The sequence below is a fragment of the Zea mays genome, chromosome 8 (assembly GCF_902167145.1).
Source record: "Zea mays cultivar B73 chromosome 8, Zm-B73-REFERENCE-NAM-5.0, whole genome shotgun sequence".
NCBI classification, from domain to species: domain Eukaryota; kingdom Viridiplantae; phylum Streptophyta; class Magnoliopsida; order Poales; family Poaceae; genus Zea; species Zea mays.
The window spans coordinates 166409202-166435114 of record NC_050103.1 but is presented as its reverse complement, the minus strand read 5'-3'; the positions used below and the strand labels follow the sequence as shown (position 1 = coordinate 166435114).

Genomic DNA, 25913 nt, shown 5'->3' with positions numbered 1-25913 from the left:
ATGGAGATATCTGCTCCAGATTCTTTCATGCTCATGCAACAGTAAGGCATGGCCGCAATACAATTGCGTTGCTCTCAGATGACAGTGGTTCAGCCTTTACAGAGCATGACCTCAAAGCCAACCTGCTCTGGAACGCGTTCAAACGACGCTTGGGTTCCTCCGATTTTGTGGACAATGTCTTTGATCTTCCTAGTTTGATGCTCTGCCGCAGTGACTTGCAGTGGCTAGATGAGCCTTTTTCAAAGCAAGAAATTGATAGTATTGTGGCGGCCCTTCCTTCTGATAAATCCCCGGGACCTGATGGGTTTAATACCAACTTTATCAAAAAATGCTGGCCGATTATTTCACAAGACTTCTATGACTTATGTGATCAGTTTTACCACGGGGATGTTTGCCTTCGAAGCATTAATGGTTCTTATATTGTCCTGATTCCGAAGAAGGATAATGCCAGAGTAGTGGGCGATTTCAGACCAATCTCTCTTCTGAATAATAGTATGAAAATCATTACTAAGCTGCTGGCTAACCGGTTACAGACAGTGATGACTTCCCTTGTCCACAAAAATCAATATGGCTTCATCAAAGGAAGAACCATTCAGGACTGTCTGGCCTGGCCATTCGAATATATTCATCTTTGTCATATTTCAAAAAAAGAGATTATTGTGCTCAAATTAGACTTTGAAAAGGCTTTTGATTCTCTAGAGCATGAGTTCATTCTTCAGGTATTGCTGCACAATGGCTTCGGGCCCAGATGGATAAGCTGGATTAGGGATATTCTTCGGTCTGGCACGTCTTCAGTTCTTCTTAATGGTGTCCCTGGGAAAACCTTTCACTGCAAGCGTGGGGTCAGGCAGGGTGATCCCCTCTCGCCTCTTCTTTTTGTTCTCGCGGCAGATCTACTTCAGAGCATCATAAATAAAGCGCGGCGGCAAGACCTGCTCAAGTTACCATTGCCAGAGAATTGTGGTCAAGATTTTCCGATAGTCCAATACGCGGATGACACACTGCTGATTTTGGAAGCTTGCCCTAGACAGCTATTCTTTTTAAGAGCCGTCCTGAACTCTTTTGCTTTTTCAACGGGGTTGAAGGTGAACTACAACAAATCAAGTATGTACCCCATCAACGTCAATCCTGCTAAAATGGCGATCCTTGCAGGAACTCTTAACTGTCAGATAGGTTCAATGCCCTTTACCTATCTGGGCGTTCCGCTGGGTCTTTCAAAGCCTAAAATCTGCCACTTTTTACCACTCATTCAGAGGATTCAAAAGAGACTATCATGCACTTCTGCCCTTCTCTCCCAGGCTGGCAGGCTTGAGCTTGTTAACTCGGTTTTTTCAGCTCTCCCGACTTTTTTGATGTGTACTCTGAAAATCCCGGTGACCACGGTTAAGAAGATTGATTCTTATCGGAAACACTGTCTCTGGAGGGGGAACGACGTCAACTCAAAGAAACCTGCCCTAGCTGCCTGGAGTATGATTACTCAGACTAAAAAAATGGGGGCCTGGGAGTGGTAAGATTAGAGACTCACAATAAAGCCTTGCTCCTGAAGTTTTTACACAAGTTCTTCAACAATCATGATATTCCCTGGGTTAACTTGGTTTGGAGCAATTATTACAGGACAGCCAGGATGCCTGGTTGCTCAAAAATTGGCTCCTTTTGGTGGAAAAGCTTGCTTACGTTTGTCCAAGATTACAAGGGACTGGCTGCCCCAAAAATCGGGGATGGAAGAACCATTCTTTTCTGGGAAGATATGTGGAATTCGGGCATCCCGGCTAATCAATACCCTGAGTTATTTTCCTTCGCCTGCAATAGCAAACTTTCCATCAAAGAAGTTCTCCAAAAAGATCAACTTATTGAAATTTTCCAGCTACCTCTATCGGTGCAAGCTCATGAACAATTTTTAGACTTACACGCAACCTGGGACCAAATCATGGTAAACAACACAAATGATACTTGGAAACTCATTTGGGGAGCAGACATTTTCTCTACAAAAAAACGTATAAGCATTTGATGGGTCAAGCCCAGGTTCACCAGATCTTCAGATCGCTTTGGAAAAACAAGTGTCAACCAAAGCATAAGGTCTTTTTTGGCTTTGGCTAAAAAACAGACTCAATACAAGAGATATGCTGAGAAGGAAAAATATGAACATTGAGTCCTACACTTGTGAGAACTGTATCTGGCAAAAGGAAGAAACTCTTTACCATCTTTTCCTCAAGTGTAATTTTGCAAAGGCTTGCTAGACTTCTATTGGTTTGACGTCCCCCAGAATTGCTAATCCTGAGGTCGCTGCAGTAAACCTAATGCAACAACTCAATGTTCCATTCTCTATGGAAATTGTCATTCTCATGACCTGGAGCATTTGGAAAACCCGTAATGCATGGCTTTTTCAGAATAAAGCCCCGACTGTGCAGCATTGCAAAAATGAGTTTGCAAGGGAACTTCATCTGGTCATGCTGAGAGCTAAAGGCCGTTTTGATTCGACAATTCCTGCATGGCTTCAGCTTTGGCAGTAGAGCTCGTCTCTTTTCCTTCTCCATTTTGTAGTTTGGTTGTTTTATCCTTTGTAATCTTCTTTTCTGTTTGCTTCTAACTCTGTTGTTTTAAAGTTTTAATAAAATTTTCAGTAGGTGCTCGCCCCTCCTGTCCTATCAAAAAAACACACACGCACGTGAGAAGCTAACAGGAGGGAGTTTTCAGGCCGAACAGACTCACTGCCTTGCCTTTTTTTCCATTGATTTTATAGACCCAAAGTACATGCAAATGCCCAGCCGACCCAGCCAAAAGATTCAGGCATCCAGCCTGCCGCCTTCACCGCGGTGGTAATGGGTAGAACACAGCAACAAATGACAATTAGCGGTAGGTGATACTGTACCAATTATAATGTCAAACAGAGCAATTGTCATCTTCGTGATTCCAATAGTCTGAAGCGTGATGAAGCGAGCGCCAAAATTGCAAAAAAAATCTCCATCCATGGATTATCTCGCGGGATGAACCCGATCGGATCATAGAATTAGGTCTGGAGGGAGTTGTGAGTTGTGACGAACAATATAGAGCCGGCCCATATTGTTTGTTCTCTTTTTTTTGCGTGTGGACTGGCCCACGACAGATATGCCCACATGCGATCTTTTTTAAAAACCAGAACCAGAATAAAAAAACTCGAATACAAAAAATAGAATTAAATATTATCAAAACAAACAAAAAACAAAACGAAAATAAACCGAATCAGATAACTTTATCAGAACACAAAACTCTCTCAAACTAAAGCTTCAAACTTTATCAGATCGTCCTGTTGTCAATGATCAACAATACTTTAGGCCGGCCTTTAAAGAGCTTGCTCCTGATTTAGTCCTGTGTCCCGGTTCTAAGTTGTTCACAAGTCACAACCTAGTGCTTTTACTCAGACATGCATGATTGATATCTCTAATAAATTAAGCCTCTGTCCTCTTAACAAAGTCAAAGATCGTAGCAGCGGTTGTTCCCTGTATGACCGAGCTACTTGTTGCTGGCAGTTGAGCAGAGCTTCCTGGCCGGTTTGTTTTGCCCATGTGTTGTGAACTGTAGAGAAGTCTCTGTGCTTGTTGTTGGTGAAACGAAGGGGCGCTCAAACGTACAGGACACTTAAGAACAGAGATTGGTAGACGGAGGAAGACGAATGAACAGTACCAAGGACACTGCAGTGTTGCGCTCAAACGCTGCACATGCTAATCGGCCGGCTCGCCACACGATCCACGCCTCCAGGTTGCTGCCTGCATGCACGCACACTACGCATGATGAACACACACATGCAAACTAAACAACACGACACACGCACGCCAATGCAATGCCATCTATCAGCGACGCGCACGGAAAACTGCTGCGCTGGTTTATTTCTAACAGTGCTAGCTGCCATGGATCTGTTGGTGTTAAGCAGCTACCTGTGGTCTGAGACTCTGATGAGACCGACCCATCGTGCTCCACTCCACTTTGCCTGAGAGACTACGATGCCAAGTGTTTAACATGCTGTTGCGAGCAGGCAACAGCTTCCATGCATGGCCGGCATTTCTCTGCGTCTCGCTAGCTCTCACTTGTTCGCCAGGAGAGGAGACTGCCGCGACCATGAACTGATGGCCACTGTGCTCGCTTGATTGCCTCCATGTGTGCATCCCGTCCTCGTAGACGACGACTCATTGACTCTCTCTCACACACTGAAAAATATAACAAGAATCCTATGTGAGCCCGGACCGTTGGTAAAATCATCATCTCTGCTTGCCCCCCCCCCCCCCCCCCCCCCCCCCTTGCTCTGGACTCTGGTCTCTGGAGACTGCAGAGCTCCATTGCAATCTGGCAACTTGCAAGCCGTTTCTCAAGGGGCTTTTATTGCCCCACCCGACGACTCCTGTTTCACTGTGATCTTACCTGCAATGTCATGCATGCATGAGATGGAGACCATGGGCCTCGTGGAGATTAGGGATGTAAACGGCCGAAAAAAAACACTTAATATACTGCACCCTAGGCCTGCCCCCCTAGCTAGCTCAACTGCACAACGCATGGCCAATTGGCCATGACCAAGGCCTGTTGCTTTCCACCAAGACTGCTACTAGGGTTGTGTGCAGCAAGGAGTAAAGCAAGGTGGTGGTAAGGAAAAAAATTGCACGCGGCCGTGCCGCACGAGGCCGCCGGTGCGGCCCGGCACCGATTAACGACGCGTGGATATTCAACGGCATCTGCATCTCATGGATAAAGCCTCGGACGTATACGCAGCTCGGCTAAGCCTCGGACGTATACGCGGCTTGGCTTACAGAACGGCTCGCTTTACCATCGTTGCTTCCATACGCTTCCATACAGATACGTATCTTGGCTTCCAAAAAACATGTCCTGCTAATCATATTGAAGCCGCCGCCACCGCCGCCACGCGTGACTGGTGGCCGCCGTCTTCCTCATTTGCCAAGTGACGGTTGCGCCATTACATATCGTAGCTTCCAAAGAACAAGTCCTGCAACGATCATATTGAAGCCGCTGCCGCTGCCACGCATGACCGGTGGCTGCTGTCTTCCTCGTTTGCCAAGTGACGGTTGTGCCATGGATATTTCCTCATCCTCAGGTCCAGCAGCCAACATAGAGGTCGATCAACTCATCTGTCCACTTGATGGAGATCGTGAAGTCGTCGGGTACGAGAACGACGAGATAAATGTAGTTGCCGTGGAACATGGAGATGAAGACGCACAAGGAACTCAGGTATGGTCACCTAGATGTCTCTTTCATCGATTATTTCTCTTTGATGTAGTTTGATCATGCATAAATATGCTTACGTTTTCTTTACCCTGTACAATAGGTCGCTAATAAAATTCAACAAACTTCATTTGTTCCAGAAGTTGGAATGGCTTTTGAATCAGAGAATAGTGCTTATGAGATGTATAACAGTTATGCTGGTAAGATTGGATTTAGTATTAGAAAAGGTACAACAAAACACCGGCCAGATGGTAGTTTATATATGAAACATTTAGTTTGCAGTAATGAAGGATTTGGGAAAAGTGAGTCATCGAAGGGCATAACAAGGACAGGTTGTGGTGCTCGTGTTCAATTCAGTGTTAGTAAAGAATGGATTTGGATAGTGCAAAAGATTATAGTAGATCATAATCATTATCTTGCTAGTCCAAATAAGAAGAAAAATTTAAGATCCCAACGACGTGTCACAGAAGCAGACAGAAAGCTAATTGGACAGATACGAGAAGCTGGGATGAGACCTGCCCAGGTGTATGAGTTCATGAAAGAATTTTATGGAGGAGCTGACAAAGTGCCATACTCGAGGATGGACTGCAACAATGAGATTGGCCGTGAGCGCAAGAAATACTTAGAATCTAATGATGCACAAACACTATGCAACTACTTGAAGAATAAGCAACGTGAGGATCCTACATTTTTCTATGCAATTGATATAGATCAGGAAGATGGACCCAATAAAGGTCGTATAGCTAATTTCTTTTGGGCAGATGGTCAGTCTATCGTGGATTATGGATGCTTTGGTGATGCTGTGTCATTTGACACCACCTTTCAAACTAATAAGTTTGAAATGCCTTTTGCTCCAATCCTTGGTACAACATCCATATATTGCAGGTATATTATGCAAGCATGCCCTGAAAGTCTTCAACATAAATGATGTTTTTGTTTTGCCATCACAATATATACTGAATAGATGGACAAAATATGCAAAACGTGAAATTTCTGATAATAAACAAGGAACAGAGAATTAAAATTTGACAACCCAAGCAGCACGTATCTCACGGAAGGCGACATCTATTGCATTGAAGTGTTCACTATCAAAAGAGCTTCTTGATGATTTGGAGAAAGCCATAGATAAGCTGGACCTGGACGCAGATAATTCTATATGCAAGGTGCAAGAAAAAGCTAATGAGGTTCCTACAGTTTTACTGAGTGCTGTACAGATACAATAACAGGTAAAATATCATTTAGAGCTCCCCCTGTGGTAAAAGGCCCAAAAAATAAACGATCAACCACATCGCTTGAAAAGAGAAAAGGGAAGAAAAAAGTGGTAACAAGAAAGGTATTGATTCTACCAAGCTTCTTGATGATTTTTCCACTATGTAGTGTTCCATTTAATTTCTTATCTGTTATAACTTGTATTCTTGATTACAGGAGATGCTCAAAATAGTACAACTGAAAACAGCCATGAAGCCTCTGATATGTTTGTTCATCCTTCAACTGTGGCAATTCCAACGATCCAGGGTGGTTATGTTAATGCCACAATGCCACACTTTAATATGTATTTGAGTTCTTCAGAAATGGATGCTCAGGGTGTACAAGGAGGATACACAAGTCTTTTACTTGGAGTTGATCAAGGTGCTGCTTCAGTAGTTAAGAAGTTGCAGTTTGATGGATTGCCAAATAACGAGAATATCTGACAATCTAGATTTCAGACCGAAAAGACTACCAACTGGAAGAGAAGGAAAAGAGCATCGGCAGATGCTAGCTCATGTGAGTGTGCACAGGGACACTTGAGTACAATCAGTAGTAGCATACTTGGAAAATTTAAGTTCACGTGTAGAAAATTCTACTAGTAACTTTGTAATAATGGAGTACGAGCTGGCCGGTTCATTCAAAGCTGACAATCCCAGTTCAATGTCATTAAATATTGCAATTGCAGTTCGAAATGATTTGTCTCAGAACATTCATGTTTATTCAGTATAATATCATTGTTTATTCCATTGCACAAAAGCACAAACAGACAGGTAAATACAAAGCTCTTTTACAGGCACAATTTCACCTAATGAGCTCAATATTGCAAGACAGAGTTATGCTCTATACTTCATAACAATCACAGACACACACTTCTGCTCTTGACTGCTCTTTGTACCTGCAAGAAGTTCAGGAACACTAGATTGAAATTTTGACTGCATAAGACAGTTCTGAGTACCCATCTCTTGACTGCATTCTGCCAAGCTTGTGACCACATGTGCATTTTGTCGAACACCAGACAGACGCGAGGTAAGGCACGTGCCCGGGGAGAATGAATCAGCTCCAAAACAGCTGTAGCATCCTTGCCAAAGGCTTAGGTTGCTGCCTAGGAACAGCTTGTCCAGATTGTCCTCCTCCGGGAATAGGCTCCAAAGTAGACGAACACGGACGTGGCGAGGCAGCCGCCGCTCCACGAGGGCGCCGGATGTCCATGCACGCGGCCGGGTCCTTGGCCTCGTAGGCGTGGAGGAGGGGCTGCTGCAGCAGGCCCCGTAGCGCGGCCGGCGAGCCGTCGGAAGGGCCGCGCGACGCCGCCTCACCATCTGCTAGGCACGCACCTAAAGCAGAAGCGAACAGAACGGAGTAGAGCCGAGCCGATCCTGTCGTATGTAATTCGAGCCGTCTGGAAGGGTGATTGTCGTGGGAGCGTTAGATACGCAAGAGCTCCACGCGGCAGGCATCGACATCAGGAGCGCACGGTGGTGGCTTTACGGCCCTGCCGCGTAGAATTTTTTTCCGGTGGTAACTGGTAACGACTAACGATGCAATGCATGCCGAGGGGCCCAGTGGCAGGACGACCCTGCATGCCTGCCGCATCACATTCACAGTCACAGGCTTTGCATGTGGGCAGGGCGCTGAAATATGGCGCGACTGTTCCCTGCGGTCATCTTTTCCCACTAGTACAATTTGGCTCTATACAAGCGATAGGCTTTTTACATCACAGACGGTTCGGTTAGAAACCGTCTGTGATGTACCAGGCGGTTCGGTACGCCTGTGATGTAATAGTATCACAAGCGGTTTTTGTTTAGAATCGTCTGTGGTGTTCTATCCTTTTCTCAAACGGACCCTAATGAAAAACCGCCTGTGATTGTGAAAATATGAAAATACAATTTAAATATAAAAATAATTTTAATTTTTAACAGAAATATGCAAATACAATTTAAATGAATTAATATTTAGTTTTTAATAATAATATGCAAATACAATTTAAATGAATTATAATAGCACACATAGATAACTAGAGAGATTTTAAATTAATTGGCAACCACAATTCATAATCGATCATACATGGTAACAAATACAATTTGATTCATACAATTTTTCATGAACTACCATTTTTCCGCATGTATGGCTTTAAGTTCTTATCAATTTTCTTTTCCACACGCTTGATTCTCTCTGGACCGTTAAAGACGAACATCTCTTCATACTTATTGTATTCCTCATCTTGGTCTCCCACATTCTCAACTCCAACAATTTTTTGCTTTCCAGAAATAACTACATGCATCTTCTCGTCTGCTGGATCGAGTACATAGAACACTTGTGCAACACATTCGGCGAGAACTCACGGGTCATCTTTATATCCTACTTTCTTTAAGTCTACTAGTGTGAGTCCGTAGTTATCCACTATCACCCCCACGGGATGTTGTACCCATTGGCACTTAAATAAGGGTATTTTCATGCTTGGGCCATAATCAAGTTCCCATATTTCCTCTATGAATCCAAAATATGTGGTTTTCTGTCCATGTAGGTCAAAAGCATCGATACGAACACCGCTATTTTGTGCAACACTTTTCATGTCTTTTGATTTAGTGTAGAATGTGTACCCATTGATGTCATATGCTTGCCATGATGTCACAAAACACGATGGCCCAGAAGCCAAATTCTTCATTGTTTTCTCTTCCAAAGAGTCTCTGAATGGGATGTTTTTGTCCATTAACCATTCGTTGAAACGATGCTTGTGCTCCCTCATGATCCAGTCCTCTGTGCGGTTCTGATTTTCTTTACGAAGCTCATCCAGGTGTTCCTCTATGTAAGGCTCGGCTATCGTGAGAAGTTGTAGTACACTACCATGAGCACAATGTACTAGCTTGTAATCCTCAACGCGAAAAGTTTTCTTGCCCATTCTCCCTCTCCCACATAGTTTACCCTCATGTTTAGGTACAGGCACACCTATCATTGTTCCGTCACTGATGTAATCTATACAGCTCTCAATCACTTCTTCTGTAGTGTATCCCTCCATGATTGAACCCTCTGGGTGAGCGCGATTTCGCACATAACCTTTTAATACTCCCAGATATCGCTCCAACTGAAACATATGATGTAAATATAGTGGCCCTAATATTTTTATCTGATCCACGAGATGTATGATTAGGTGTACTTGCATATCAAAAAATGATGGAGGAAAACACATTTCAAGCTTGCACATAGTCTCGATGATGTATGCCTTTAGATAGTCCAAGTCTTCTAAAGCTATTACTTTTTGTGAAACCGCATTGAAAAAGTAACACAAGCGTGTGATGACAACTTTGACATGCTCTGTTTCGAGGGCTCTTACCGCAATTGGGAGGAACACCGTCATCATCACATGGCAGTCATGAGAGTTGTAGCCAAATAGAGACAAGTCCTTCATCCTGACTAGTCTGCTGATATTGGATGAGAAACCTGTGGGCACTTTGACCCCACGCAAACATTTGCAAATCTATGTTCTCTCCTCAACTGACAAGTTGTAGCTAGCTGGGGGGAGGTAAGGCTTCCCTTTGCCACTATCCACTGGATGAAGTTTCGGCCTGATTTGAAGATCTACTAGATCATTGCGTGATTTGAGTCCGTCTTTTGTCTTACTCGACATGCCCAACAAGGTTCCAATGATGCTGTCAAAAACATTTTTTGTTACATGCATCAAATCAATGCTGTGGCAAATTTCCATATCCTTCCAGTATGGGAGGTACTTGAAAAAAATTGATTGCTTCTTGAAAGTTGTGTAAGTTGAAGGGTCAGTTCTCTTTCTCTTTTCTCCTTTGTTTTTCCCTTTCCAAATACAACATGAATGTTCTTTACAATTTCAAAAACAAGTTTCCCACTATAAGGCTTTGGTGCACCTTCACTTTCCAGTTGATTGTTAAATTCCTCTTTCATCTTTCGGTACTTATGCTGCTTCATCAAGAAACGTCTGTGTCCCATGAACACCAACTTCTTGGATGATTTAAGGTACATGGAAGCAGTTCCATCGACGCACACTACATAACCATTCTTTCCTTTAGTCTTTTGCCCTGATAGTGTGGCGCCACTGGGAGAATCATGGATGGTAACAAATATAATTGCTCTTAAGTTGAAATACTCATGGCAATACTCATCCCATATTCTAGCTCCTTCATTCCAGAGCTTTGTCATATCTTCCATAAGAGGTTCTAGGAACACATCAATATCAACACCAGCTGATTTCGGACCTTGAATAAGAATAGTCAACATAATGTACTTTTTTGTGACACAGCCATGATGGAAGGTTGTACATCGTTAAAGTCACGGGCCAGGTGCTATGTACACTTCTTTTTTCACCAAATGGATTCATTCCGTCTGTATCCAGAGCAAATCTTACATTTCTGGTTTCTTTGGCAAACTCAGGATACATAAGATCGAAATTTTTCCATTGTGATGCATTAGCAGGGTGTCGAATATGTTTGTTATTCTACTTGCGATTTTCAGCATGCCAACGCATAAGCTCAGCCTCCCTAGGATTTGAGAACAAACGTTTTAAGCCCATTGGTGTGTGCGGTGCAACCGCAGCGAAGTCTTGATCGAGGTTGCGACCATCGATGTATTGGCGGCGCTCGCGCGCCCTTTCCAAAGAGACCCGAGCATCCTCTCCCGCACGCCTGCGGTTGAGTTCTGCCCGGAGGTCGTTTGTCTGTGCGCCCCTTACTGAGGGCGAGCGCACAGATGCTGACGCCTCGTGTTGGTGTCGGGATGACTGCGTCCTCGACCTGGTCGAGGTAGAGTGTGCCATACCGAGCAGTCGGTCGACGTCGTCCTGCCACTGCTTCATGGCCCCTGGTGAGGCCGTGGAGCTTGGAGGGTGTCGCAACAACTCCCTGACCGCCGACAACGCCCCCGGAGATGCCCTCGACGGAGTCCGGGATGTTTGCGCAGCCGTGTGCTGTCGTGCTGCGTGCACAGCAGCAGTGCCTGGCACTGGGCGACTGGGAACCTGCGGTGTGGAGGAAGCAGCTTCTCCTTCCACCTCGAAGTCTACCGAAGTCTCAGCGCGGTTGTAGGGTCGAGATGGCGGACTAGAGGGGGGGGTGAATAGTCCTTTCTAAAACTAATTACAATGGCTAACACAAATAAATACGGAATTAAAACTATTTTGGTTTAGCCAAGACTACACTCCTCTAACTATTACAAACACCTCACAAAAGATTCTAATTGAAACAACTAAGGTGCCAAGATAGTGAAAGAGCTCTCCCATACAAATCTAGTTAGCAACGACATATAAATTATGCAAATGTAATTTTAAGCATAACGATAGCTCCTAAACATACTAGTAAGCAAAGAGCACAAAGCACAAGCACTACTAGAGAGAAACAACTACTTAGCTACACAAGCTAAGTAAAACAGATTAGCTACACAAGCTAACAACAAGTGAGCAACTATTTTATTATAGTTATGACTAGATATACAAGAGCAAACACGAGCAACAAATACTCACTAGCATAAGTATATGAACAAGTAAATACAAGCTAGTGAGGAAAGTTGCAAACCAACGGGAAGATGATGACACGTGGCACAATGATTTTTTCTCGTGGTGTCGATGACTTGCCGGTCACCCCTAGTCCACGTTGAGGTAGATTCAAAGCTCCCAACCGCTCCTCTATCAAGTCTCCACTTGATCTCTTGAGCCAGATTGGTCAATGAACCCTCAAACCTCGATTCCACTAGAGTTGCTTTTCACCGCTCCGGCGAGGCAAGCACAACGCCTCTCACAATCACCACCGTGGCCTCTTCACAATCTCCTTTGAAGAGCTCACGGGGAACCACCACCAAGCCGTCTAGGATGCGGCAACCTCCAAGAGTAACAAGCCAACGACCTCACTTGATGATCTACCTAGTGCCTCAAAGATCAACAACTTGATGCAATGCACTAGATGGCTCTCAATCTCACTAGAATGCAATCCCAACCAATATGAGTGAGAGAGAGGAAGAGGAAAGGCTCCAATATGCTCACAAGTGTTCCAACTAGCCTCCTACACACTTTCAACTCGGGCAACACAAGGATATATAGCCCCCTCTCCAAAACTAGCCGTTATGGGTCAATTGCCCCTTTTCTGCGCACATGCGGACGGTCTGCAATACAAGCCCGGACTGTCCGCACAAGAATCCCAATGGCTATAAACGGTTATAAAAATGTCAGAGCATTCAAAAAAGACTTGCGGACGGTCTACCCCTCAAGGTCGGACGGTCCGTGATACATAAAACTGAGCCAAAACGAAGTTTTGCTCACTCTGCACATTTGCTGAAATTTGTACTGCGGACGGTCCGCACCCGGACCCCGGACGGTCCGCAATACAAAATATTAGTATTGTGGACGGTCCACACCTGGACCCTGGACGGTCCACAATACAAAATATTTGTACTGTGGACGGTCCGCACTCAGGCCCCGGACGGTCCGCAGTTCAAAAAATAAAACCAAAACAGAACTACTCGAGTTCTGTCCAAACACCAGTCCTTCAACTACGGACGGTCCGCCACCTGGGACCAGACGGTCCGCAGTACAAAAACTTCACGAAACACAGAAACTCCGCGTTTCTGACCATCATCTCAAGTTAGACCTGCGGACGGTCCGCCATGCTGGCCCGGACGGTCCGCGGTACCTCAATTCAGACCACATTTAAGAAATTGCTTTTGAATAAGTTTCTTTCACGAACCAAAGCGTTGTTAGCCCTCATGCAAATGCACCAACTATATGAGCAATGAGGCACTAAAGACATGTCAAGTAAGATAATTGACCCCTCATGATAGTACGGCTATCTAGCCTACTAACCCGGTCAATTATCAACCTCTAAGCACCTTTTGACTGGTAAAACAAAAACCTATTGTTATACCTTTGCCTTGAGCATTCAATTCCATCTCCTTAAATGATGAACAATGGGCATCCAAAAGTGTAGCCAACCATGATACCTTTTACCATTTGTCCATAGCATGAAGTTCCTCCACCATCATCATCAAGCCACTTGATCAAAAGCCCAGATCAACACGTCTTGATAATTCTGTAATGATATGATCCACTCCATGTTATCACATGGCCTTCTTGGTTCATCAATCTCAACATAGCTTGCTCTTCACCATTGCTTTATGTCCATCGGTGCTAAGTCCTTGCTCTTGCTTCACCGCCACGCGGTCCCTCACACGTGAGCCTTTGACTTGCCCTTCACACTAGCCACTTGGTCCATCGAAGCCAAGCCATATCTCTTGATCTTCTCCATATAGCCACATGACACCATGTCATGTCTTCATATGCAACGAGCTCCTTTATCACACTAGTTGAGCATCTCAATATCACCAAGCCACATCACCACCAAGGCTAAAATAACTCACACTAGTGTACCTGTGGACTAATCACCTGTGTATCTCAACATAAACACTTATTAGTCCATATAAGTTGTCAATCAATTACCAAAACCAAACAGGGTCTCACAATCTCCCCCTTTTTGGTAATTGATGACAACTCTACAAAGATTTGTCGTTTTTGTTCTTTTTCCAAGCTAGCTTTTCACACAAGTGTAAATTGCTAGTTTGGCAAAGTTCTTATGTTCCTTATCCAACTTTAAGCTCATTTGTTAAGATTTGGATAAGCACCATAAAAACGGTTTGGTAGTGATATCCTCGCCTACATGTGTGCTTGGATGGTTTGGTTTCAAACTTACACACATGCAAAGATATGAAAATTGAGGGGATATTATCACTACCATATGATGATAAAGTATACAAAATAGAAATGTACCTTTGTAGCGTGTTTACTACTTTTCATTTCATCCTTAGCATCTCTTGCTAGAAACAAGTGAAACTAGATAGCACATGAGATCATAATAAATAGGGTTCTAGTTACTCCTTTCACACTAAGACTAGGCTTATAAATATCACTAAATCAATCATCATCCAAGTCTTAGTTCTAGCAACCACTTACACACAAGTATGTAGGAATATAAGACAAATCTGATGCAAGCAAGCAATGTAATGCACAAGCAAATGCATCAAACATATATTCATGAGCTTGCTCCCCCAAATGCCTCAAACGTATATTCACGAGCTTGCTCCCCCTACTTGTGTGCATCTCTTGTTCAATAAAATCTCATACCATTATACTTTGCTCTTGATCCATTCGTATTCATTCTAACTCAATTGATCAGAAGCTCCCCCTGAGTTCATGTCCAATTTTCTCTTGTGCATATTTCCATATCTTTGTTCCAACTTGCACATTTGCATATCTTTGTTCCAACTTCTCCCCCTTTGTCATTAATTACCATAAAAGGGTTGTTCTAAGGCTCTGGGAAAATGTACTTGTGAATATTATACCAACTTGAAAGTACTCAATAAGTTTTTGATGGACACCATATGCATGATAAAATCCTTGACATCACTTGCATGAACTTATTTTAGGAGAGAGTTGCTCTCTTGAGTTGATGATCACTTAAGGTTGTGGATCACTTGAAGTCTTGTACCACTCAAAGAATATCAATTGTATGATTGATCTAGACACCACTTAGTGAACACCATTTGAAGGAATAATATTGCTTGGACATTTCTCTGTAGATATTGATGCCACTTGAAGGTTTTGATATTCATTTGCATTGGTATCTTCTTCATAAGTCATCCTCATGAGCAGCTCAATATGTGACTTAACCAAATAGATTTGCTTAAGCTTCCAAGTTTGGGTTGAAGCCTCTTTAAGCTTCTCCACACGGTTATCTTATCGAGGTTGTTCTTGTAGCTTGTTGCAATCCAAAATAAATTAAGTACATGGGTTCACTTTGCTCATGAACAAACTCATATGCTACCACTAGTTTCAATCAACGAAAATAACCAATAGTGGTAGAACATGAATTTAAATATTTCATTTAATATGCATGATACTATTAAGTATGTACTATATGCACTAACCACATACTAGTAGGGGATGATATGATCATGCACATCACAATGATACCTTTGCTATGTTGGAGTAGAGGATAGTCAAAATTCTTTCGATTAGCTCTCCAATAGCAATGTGAAGTCCAATTGAATAGCTTGGTGAAGACCAATTATCAATAAGAAATCCATTCTTCACCAGTATGAAGTCGAGAACCCATCTAAGATCAAGTGCACAATTTGAATGTTGTAGTTCACATGCATTTGTTCCTTCAATACCACTTGTATGTGAGAGAATTATGAATTTGCACGGAATATAGGAATATCACTTGTAAGGATGATACCACTTGTTGAGATATTGGTCCAGAAAATTCCTTTGTTTATGCAAGACTGCTACTCACGGACGGTCCGCAGTGGGAGCTCGGACTGTCCGTGGCCTGATCTCTCGGACTGTCTGTGGCCTAGGACCGGACGGTCCGAGACCTGGAACTTGCATTCCATTGAGCTGACTGTTAACGTCTCAATAGTTGAATTTTAAAATAGGATCATTGCTCATTTATGAACTTTATGACTGTACCAAGCATTAGTATTCAACCATATATAAATAATTTGCATGAATGTACATGATTTGAGTATAAGTGATCATGAATTGATGTCAAACCAAAAATACTTGGAAAATACTCAAAATCAATCCATGTTTGAAACATCAATCATATTTGCTTGATTTGCCTTTGAATGTGTTGCTTGCTCTCTTTCTCGGTCAATCTTTTGATTGCTCCAATTAAGTACCACTTTGCCTCTAGCAATCCTTTTCTTACTTTTTGGTGAGGAGTAACCAATTTGAACATATGGAATCTCTTTTCACTGAATTTCATGAACAAGCTCAAAAGAGATGTCGTTAGTAATACAAGCACCGCTTTCCCTTTTATAACACTTTGAATATATAAAGTAGGCAGTTACTTAAACAAGGAAACCTTATTATATGAACTAAAATTCTCTTAATCTTCAATGCTTAATTTTAACAAATTAAACATGCATGATAAAATGATTAAGTTCAAAGGCTAATTTTAAATCATATCATGGTGAGTATTTAATGTAGAAGAAATAAATCCAAATGTACAAGAGAGAATACATCACATAGTTTTGGATTGTTCTTCTTTATACGTTTAATTTCATAGTCCATTGAGAAACTCATTCTCATGCTGTGAAACTACATAGATCACTTAGATAAAAACATTAGTTTCACAACTCTAGTCATATAGAGAATTCCCCTTTTGATAAGTGCTTTAAGAATTTGCATTTCTTACTTAGCACCTTATTCATTTACGAACACGGGGTTTTTCTCCATTATGTCTAGATCATGGCAATAATAGAGTAATCAAATTGAAATGTGCCAATGAATACTTACAACCAATTTAAGCATTTGGATTGCCATATGTAATAAACAAGATTATGCAATCTGTTATATGATAACCTCAATTTTGATCATCTTTGGTCTTGATCTTCAACTTGGAGTATCAAGATAAGTGCCAAAATATTTCTCAACAAATATCCTTGTACCCCTTCACTTTCCATGATTATAGATCAATTCAAAACCAAACTATGGTCTCTCAAACAACTTATGTGATTTATCCTATATGAGAGCCTTCCAATCAAAGTGACTTTCAATATTTCAAATACTTGTCACTTATGACAGATTCTGTATACTCCAAAGAAACATTCATAAATTTTGATGTACAGATGCTATGACCACGAAAATTGGTGGAGATGTGCTTAATTAGTCTGCTAACAGCTGTAAAAAGTTGAGACTCATTTGACTTCATATGTGCTGCCAGCCATAACATCTCCCACAGTAGGTACATGCTGAAAACTGCTGTGTTTGTGTTGGCAATATTGACTTACTCAAGAAGTTTCACTTATCCAATGATTATGAAATTTGCACAGACTTTGCTATCATATGCAAAGAGCAAGTAAACTGAATTTCAAGCCAATCCAAATAGATTTGATCACTCAAACATGGCTATGAGCACAGCCTTGTCAGATTTTCAATATTGGCCAGATTTCAGTATATTGAGTTATTCTTCTTCAAGTTGAATCAAATTTGAAATGAACTACTTTCAAAAGACAAATATTCGTTCAAACCACTTAATAAATGAAGTCTCTTGAATTTATTCAACATAAATCAATCCAAACTTGATTATTTAGCAAACTGTCCATTCAATCATCTTATAGCAAGCAACATATGCATATATATCCAATTCAATCAACTCATATGCATTCAAATGAATTTGATCAACAAATATTATACTTTATATACCTCATGATCATCCAATAGCAAGTTTGAACTTAACTTATTTGCAATCCATTCATAATTTAACCAACTTGAATAAAGCAATTGTATTTGGTAGAATTTGGTCTTCACTTATTATTGACTTGGCATTGGGATAAAATTTTATTAGTCTTCAACACTTAATTCAACATATGATGATTAAATGAATATCATTGAATCAAGCCTCCAACGCCCAAGGTACCTGTTCATGATCATCCATGTTTTGATGGTACCCAAACTAAGTTGGGTCATCTTAAGTTAGGAGCAACATACTTAGGCATTGCCTTAGTATGAATAGCGGGATGTTTTGCAATTGCAACAAATGAGGTACCATTGCCATCCTTTCTAAGCATAATATTATTATGAATTAAAATAGGCTTCGAATTGTTACCTAAGGGACATGAATTTGCCATGTGTCCCCTTTCCCGACATGTGTAGCAAGTTCTCTTTGTTTTAGCCTTCTCTTTCTTTCTCAAATTTTGCTTCACATTGTCTTGCCTCTTCTCATTTGCTTGAGCCTTCTTCTCAAGATTGTTGGGACACCTTGAGGCAAAGTGACCCATATCATCACACATGTAGCACTTGATTTGAGCCAAATCATCCTTCTTCTTTTGATTTGTGCTCATCATGTCATCTTGATTATATATTGAATGCCTTCTTCTTTCTCTTATTGTTTTCTTTTTCTTCCCCACATCACCATTATATTCATGGTTAATCTTGATTTGCTTTTGGAGATTCTTCTTTTGCTCAACTCGTGGCTTTGGTTGAGGCTTCACTTGTGGCTTCACTAATTTCTTGGTTGGGCACATTGAGGTGAGGTGACCCCAAGTGTGGCACTTGAAGCACTTGTCATGCTTTAGCCTCCTTTCTTCCTTGTTCAACTTGAGCTTCCTTTTATTGGGGCATGCCTTTGCAAGATGACCCATCTCATGGCATTTATAGCACATGAAGTGAGATATCTTATTTCCTTTTAATTTCAATTGCACGCCTTTGATATTGCTCTTGTTGAAACCAAGGCCACTCTTGTCATCATATCTTCTTTGATTTTTCATTATAAGATCATGAGTGACTTTTGATTTATGCCACCTCTCAAACATGTTGCTTAAATTCTTCACTTTGATTTTGAGCTTATTATTTTCCTTCAAAAGGTTAGTCCCACAAGACAAGGAAGAATAATAATAATCTATAGTTGAAGAACATGGCATAGTTAATAAATCATCACAAGAGGTGGATACATTCTTCTTATCTTCATCACATGGATTACCAACATTTTGCAATTGATTATATAAATCATGTGATGAGTTCTCACTAGTTCTAATTTTTTCACTATAAATCTTGTTAGTGAGAAAAACATGATCTTGTACCAAATTTTCATGAGCAACACTAAGTTCCTCATGACTCAATTTTAGCTCCTCATGTGAACAAGTAATAACATAAAGTAGATGTTTTTGTTGTTCACATGAATACTTTAGAAATGAGTTTTCACTTTCCAAATTTCTTGTTTTATCGTTCTCATTTTCTAAATCAATGTTCATGCTAGCAAGTCTATCAACAAGCTCATCATATGAATATGAATGATTAGTCACATTAGCATTATATACCTTCGTATTACCTTGTGACATGAAGCAATGTGGTGTAATGGATGGGCTTGTAGTAGCGATATCATCGTCCGAGCATGAACAATCACCATAATCATCAAGTATGCTTGAGATAGAACAATCATTTGCATCACTTGAGTTTGAGCCAGCACAATCATGATTATCAAGTGAACTTGTGGTATGTATTTCATCATTATCACTTGACCATGAGGTGGAGCAATCTTCTAGAACCACCGTGTTGAGGATGTGCTCCACATCCTCGCTAGAGATCCTCCCATATACGCCATCAAGATATGTCCAAATATCATGGGCGGTGAAAGGGAATTAGGCTTACACCTAGTCCCTAATTAATTTTGGTGGTTGAATTGCCCAACACAAATAATTGGACTAACCAGTTTGCCCAAGTGTATAGATTATACAGGTGTAAAAGGTTCACACTCAGCCAATAAAAAGATCAAGTTTTGGATTCAACAAAGGAGCAAAGAGGCAACCGAAGGCACCTCTGGTCTGGGGGCACCGGACAGTTTCCGGTGCACCAGAGGACTCCAACTCGAACTTGCCACCTTCGGGAATTTCTCAGGCCGGCGCGCTATAATTCACCGGACTGTCCGGTGTACACCGGACAGTGTCCGGTGCGCCAAGGAAGAGCGGCCTCAGGAACTCGCCGGCTTCGGGAATCTCCAACGGCTAGTCCGCTATAATTCACCGGACATGTCCGGTGTGCACCGGACTGTCCGGTGCAACTCTGGAGCAACGGCTATCTCCGCGCCAACGGCTACCTGTGGCGCATTAAATGCGCGCGCAACGCGCGCAGATGTCAGGCGCGCCCATACTGACACACCGGACATGGAACAGTAGATGTCCGGTGTGCACCGGACATCCAGGCGGGCCCACAAGTCAGAAGCTCCAACGGTCAGAATCCAACGGCAGTGATGACGTGGCAGGGGCACCGGACATGTCCGGTGTGCACCGGACATGTCCGGTGTGCACCGGACTGTCCGGTGCGCCATCGAACAGACAGCCTCCCAACGGCCACTTTTGGTGGTTGGGGCTATAAATACCCCAACCACCCCACCATTCATTGCATCCAAGTTTTCCACTTCCCAACTACTACAAGAGCTCTAGCATTCAATTCTAGACACACCAAAGAGATCAAATCCTCTCCAAATTCCACACAACGCCATAGTGACTAGAGAGAGTGATTTGCTTGTGTTCTTTCGAGCTCTTGCGCTTGGATTGTTTTCTTCTTTCTTGATTCTTTCATTGCGATCAAACTCACTTGTAATTGAGGCAAGAGACACCAAACTTGTGGTGGTCCTTGTGGGAACTTCGTGTTCCAAGTGATTGAGAAGATAAAGCTCACTCGATCCGAGGGATCGTTTGAGAGAGGGAAGGGTTGAAAGAGACCCGGCCTTTGTGGCCTCCTCAACGGGGAGTAGGTTTGCGAGAACCGAACCTCGGTAAAACAAATCCGCGTGTCACACTCTTCATTTGCTTGCGATTTGTTTTGCGCCCTCTCTCGCGGACTCGTTTCTTTATTTCTAACGCTAACCCGGCTTGTAGTTGTGTTTATATTTGTAAATTTCAGTTTCGCCCTATTCACCCCCCCTCTAGGCGACTTTCAATTGGTATCAGAGCCCGGTGCTTCATTATAGCCTAACCGCTCGAAGTGATGTCGGGAGATCACGCCAAGAAGGAGATGGAGACCGGCGAAAAGCCCACTACAAGCCACGGGAGCACTTCATCGGAAGAGTCCCGCACCAAGAGGAGGGAAAAGAAGAAGAGCTCCTCCAACAAAGGGAAGGAGAAGAAATCTTCTTCTCACCACAAAGAGAAGAAGGAAAAATCTTCTTCCCACAAGCCGCATCGGAGTGAGGACAAGCCAAAGAGGATGAGGAAAGTGGTCTACTACGAGACCGACACTTCATCAACATCGACCTCCGGCTCCGATGCGCCCTCCGTAACTTCTAAACGCCAAGGGCGTAAGAAGTTTAGTAAGATCCCCCTACACTACCCTCGCATTTCTAAACATGCACCTTTGCTTTCCGTCCCATTAGGCAAACCACCAACTTTTGATGGTGAAGATTATGCTAGGTGGAGTGATTTAATGCGATTTCATCTAACCTCACTCCACAAAAGTATATGGGATGTTGTTGAGTTTGGTGCACAGGTACCATCCATAGGGGATAAGGATTATGATGAGGATGAGGTGGCCCAAATCGAGCACTTCAACTCTCAAGCAACGACGATACTCCTCGCCTCTTTAAGTAGAGAGGAGTATAACAAAGTTCAAGGGTTGAAGAGCGCCAAGGAGGTTTGGGATGTGCTCAAAACCGCGCACGAGGGAGATGAGCTCACAAAGATCACCAAGCGGGAAACGATCGAGGGGGAGCTCGGTCAGTTCCGGCTTCGCAAAGGGGAAGAGCCACAACACATGTACAACCGGCTCAAGACCTTGGTGAACCAAGTGCGCAACCTCGGGAGCAAGAAATGGGATGACCACGAAATGGTTAAGGTTATTCTAAGATCTCTCATTTTCCTTAACCCCACTCAAGTTCAATTAATTCGTGGTAATCCTAGATATACTAAAATGACCCCCGAGGAAGTTATCGGGAATTTTGTAAGTTTTGAGTGCATGATCGAAGGCTCAAGGAAGATCAACGAGCTTGATGATCCCTCCACATCCGAAGCTCAACCCGTCGCATTCAAGGCGACGGAGGAAAAGAAGGAGGAATCTACACCAAGTCGACAACCAATAGACGCCTCCAAGCTCGACAATGAGGAAATGGCGCTCGTCATCAAGAGCTTCCGCCAAATCCTCAAACAAAGGAGAGGGAAAGACTACAAGTCCCGCTCCAAGAAGGTTTGCTACAAGTGTGGTAAGCCCGGTCACTTTATAGCTAAATGTCCATTATCAAGTGACAGTGACAGGGGCGACGACAAGAAGGGGAGAAGAAAGGAGAAGAAGAGGTACTACAAGAAGAAGGGCGGCGATGCCCATGTTTGTCGGGAGTGGGACTCCGACGAAAGCTCAAACGACTCCTCCGACGACGAGGACGCCGCCAACATCGCCGTCACTAAGGGACTTCTCTTCCCCAACGTCGGCCACAAATGCCTCATGGCAAAGGACGGCAAAAAGAAGAAGGTTAAATCTAACTCCTCCAGTAAATATGAATCTTCTAGTGATGATAATGCTAGTGATGAGGAGGATAATTTACGTACCCTTTTTGCCAACCTCAACATGCAACAAAAGGAAAAACTTAATGAATTGATTAGTGCCATCCATGAAAAGGATGATCTCTTGGACACCCAAGAGGACTTCCTTATTAAAGAAAATAAGAAACATGTTAAGGTTAAAAATTCTTATGCTCTAGAAGTAGAAAAATGTCAAAAACTATCTAGTGAGCTAAGCACTTGCCATGAGATGATTGACAACCTTAGACATGAAAATGCTAGTTTAAATGCTAAGGTTGATTCACATGTCTGTAATGTTTCAATTCCCAATCCTAGAGATAATAATGATGGTTTGCTTGCTAGGATTGAAGAATTGAACATTTCTCTTGCTAGCCTTAGAGTAGAAAATGAAAATTTAATTGCTAAAGCTAAAGAACTAGATGTTTGCAATATTACAATTTCCGACCTTAGAAGTAAAAATGAAATATTGCATGCTAAGGTTATAGAACTAAAATCTTGCAAACCCTCTACATCTACCGTTGAGCACACTTCTATTTGCACTAGATGTAGAGATGTTAACATTGATGCTATACATGATCACATGGCTTTAATTAAACAACAAAATGATCATATAGCTAAATTAGATGCTAAAATTGCCGAGCATAACTTAGAAAATGAAAAGTTTAAATTTGCTAGAAGTATGCTCTATAATGAGAGACGCCCGGGCATCAAGGATGGCATTGGCTTCCAAAGGGGAGACAATGTCAAAATTAATGCCCCTCCTAAGAAATTGTCAAATTTTGTTAAGGGCAAGGCTCCCATGCCTCAGGATAACGAGGGTTACATTTTGTACCCTGCCGGTTATCCCGAGAGCAAAATTAGGAGAATTCATTCTAGGAAGTCTCACTCTGGCCCTAATCATGCTTTCATGTATAAGGGTGAGACATCTAGTTCTAGGCAACCAACCCGTGTTAAGTTGCCTAAGAAAACTCCTAGTGCATCAAATGAACATAATCCTTCATTTAAAACCTTTGATGCATCTTATGTTTTGACTAACAAATCCGGCAAAGTAGTTGCCAAATATGTTGGGGGCAAACACAAGGGGTCAAAGACTTGTGTTTGGGTACCCAAAGTTCTTGTGTCTAATGCCAAAGGACCCAAAACCATTTGGGTACCTAAAGTCAAGAACTAAACTTGTTTTGTAGGTTTATGCATCCGGGGGCTCAAGTTGGATACTCGACAGCGGGTGCACAAACCACATGACAGGGGAGAAGAAGATGTTCTCCTCCTACGAGAAAAACCAAGATCCCCAACGAGCTATCACATTCGGGGATGGAAATCAAGGTTTGGTCAAAGGTCTAGGTAAAATAGCTATATCTCCTGACCATTCCATTTCCAATGTTTTTCTTGTAGATTCTTTAGATTACAATTTGCTTTCGGTATCTCAATTATGCAAAATGGGTTACAACTGTCTTTTCACTGATATTGGTGTCACTGTCTTTAGAAGAAGTGATGATTCAATAGCTTTCAAGGGAGTGTTAGAGGGTCAGCTATACTTAGTAGATTTTGATAGAGCTGAACTCGACACTTGCTTAATTGCTAAGACTAACATGGGTTGGCTCTGGCACCGCCGACTAGCCCATGTTGGGATGAAGAATCTTCACAAGCTTCTAAAGGGAGAACACATTTTAGGATTAACAAATGTTCATTTTGAGAAAGACAGGATTTGTAGCGCATGCCAAGCAGGGAAGCAAGTTGGCTCTCATCATCCGCATAAGAACATAATGACGACCGACAGGCCACTGGAGCTCCTACACATGGATCTATTTGGCCCGATTGCTTACATGAGCATCGGCGTGAGTAAGTACTGTCTTGTTATTGTGGATGATTACTCTCATTTCACTTGGGTATTCTTTTTATAGGAAAAATCTCAGACCCAAGAGACCTTAAAGGGATTCTTGAGACGGGCTCAAAATCAGTTCGGCTTAAGGATCAAGAAAATTAGAAGCGACAACGGGACGGAGTTCAAGAACTCTCAAATTGAAGGCTTCCTTGAGGAGGAGGGCATCAAGCATGAGTTCTCTTCTCCCTACACGCCACAACAAAATGGTGTAGTGGAGAGGAAGAATAGAACTCTATTGGACATGGCAAGGACCATGCTTGATGAGTACAAGACTTCGGATCGGTTTTGGGCCGAGGCGGTCAACACCGCTTGCTACGCCATCAACCGGTTATATCTACACCGAATCCTCAAGAAGACATCCTATGAACTCCTAACTGGTAAAAAGCCCAACATTTCATATTTTAGAGTTTTTGGTAGCAAATGCTTTATTCTTATTAAAAGAGGTAGAAAATCTAAATTTGCTCCCAAAACTGTAGAAGGTTTTTTACTTGGTTATGACTCAAACACAAGGGCATATAGGGTCTTTAACAAGTCCACTGGACTAGTTGAAGTCTCATGTGACGTTGTGTTTGATGAGACTAATGGCTCTCAAGTAGAGCAAGTTGATCTTGATGAGATAGGTGATGAAGAGGCTCCATGCATAGCGCTAAGGAACATGTCCATTGGGGATGTGTGTCCTAAGGAATCCGTAGAGCCTCCAAGAACACAAGATCAACCATCCTCCTCCACGCAAGCATCTCCACCGACTCAAAATGAGGATGAAGCTCAAATTGATGAAGAAGAAGATCAATCAAATGAGCCACCTCAAGATGACGGCATAGATCAAGGGGGAGATGCAAATGATCAAGACAAGGAGGATGAAGAGCAAAGGCCGCCACACCCAAGAGTCCACCAAGCAATCCAACGAGATCACCCCGTCGACACCATCCTCGGCGACATTTATAAGGGGGTAACTACTAGATCTCGTATTGCACATTTTTGTGAGCATTACTCTTTTGTTTCCTCTATTGAGCCACACAGGGTAGAGGAAGCACTACAAGATTCGGATTGGGTGGTGGCTATGCAAGAGGAGCTCAACAACTTCACTGGGAATGAGGTATGGCATTTAGTTCCACGTCCTAATCAAAATGTTGTAGGAACCAAATGGGTCTTCCGCAACAAGCAAGATGAGCATGGTGTGGTGACAAGGAACAAAGCTCGACTTGTGGCCAAAGGATACTCCCAAGTCGAAGGTTTGGATTTCGGTGAAACCTATGCACCCGTAGCTAGGCTTGAGTCAATTCGTATATTATTAGCCTATGCTACTTACCATGGCTTTAAGCTTTATCAAATGGACGTGAAAAGTGCCTTCCTCAATGGACCAATCAAGGAAGAGGTCTATGTTGAGCAACCTCCCGGCTTTAAAGACAGTGAGTATCCTAACCATGTCTATAAGCTCTCTAAGGCGCTTTATGGGCTTAAGCAAGCCCCAAGAGCATGGTATGAATGCCTTAGAGACTTTCTTATTGCAAATGGATTCAAAGTCAGAAAGGCCGATCCTACACTCTTTACTAAAACT

The 25913-nt window shown here is 42.5% G+C and overlaps 1 protein-coding gene across 1 annotated transcript; it reads left to right on the top strand.

The window, feature by feature from the left end:
- The first annotated feature begins 4374 nt into the window (after window positions 1-4374).
- LOC103636329 (protein FAR1-RELATED SEQUENCE 5-like) lies at window positions 4375-7137 on the top strand. The gene is made up of 3 exons (XM_008658683.2): window positions 4375-5211; window positions 5309-6538; window positions 6631-7137. Exons 1-2 carry the CDS (start codon window positions 5008-5010, stop codon window positions 6131-6133), a joined length of 1029 nt encoding a protein of 342 aa, XP_008656905.1. The 5' UTR covers window positions 4375-5007; the 3' UTR covers window positions 6134-6538; window positions 6631-7137.
- The last annotated feature ends 18776 nt before the right edge of the window (window positions 7138-25913 follow it).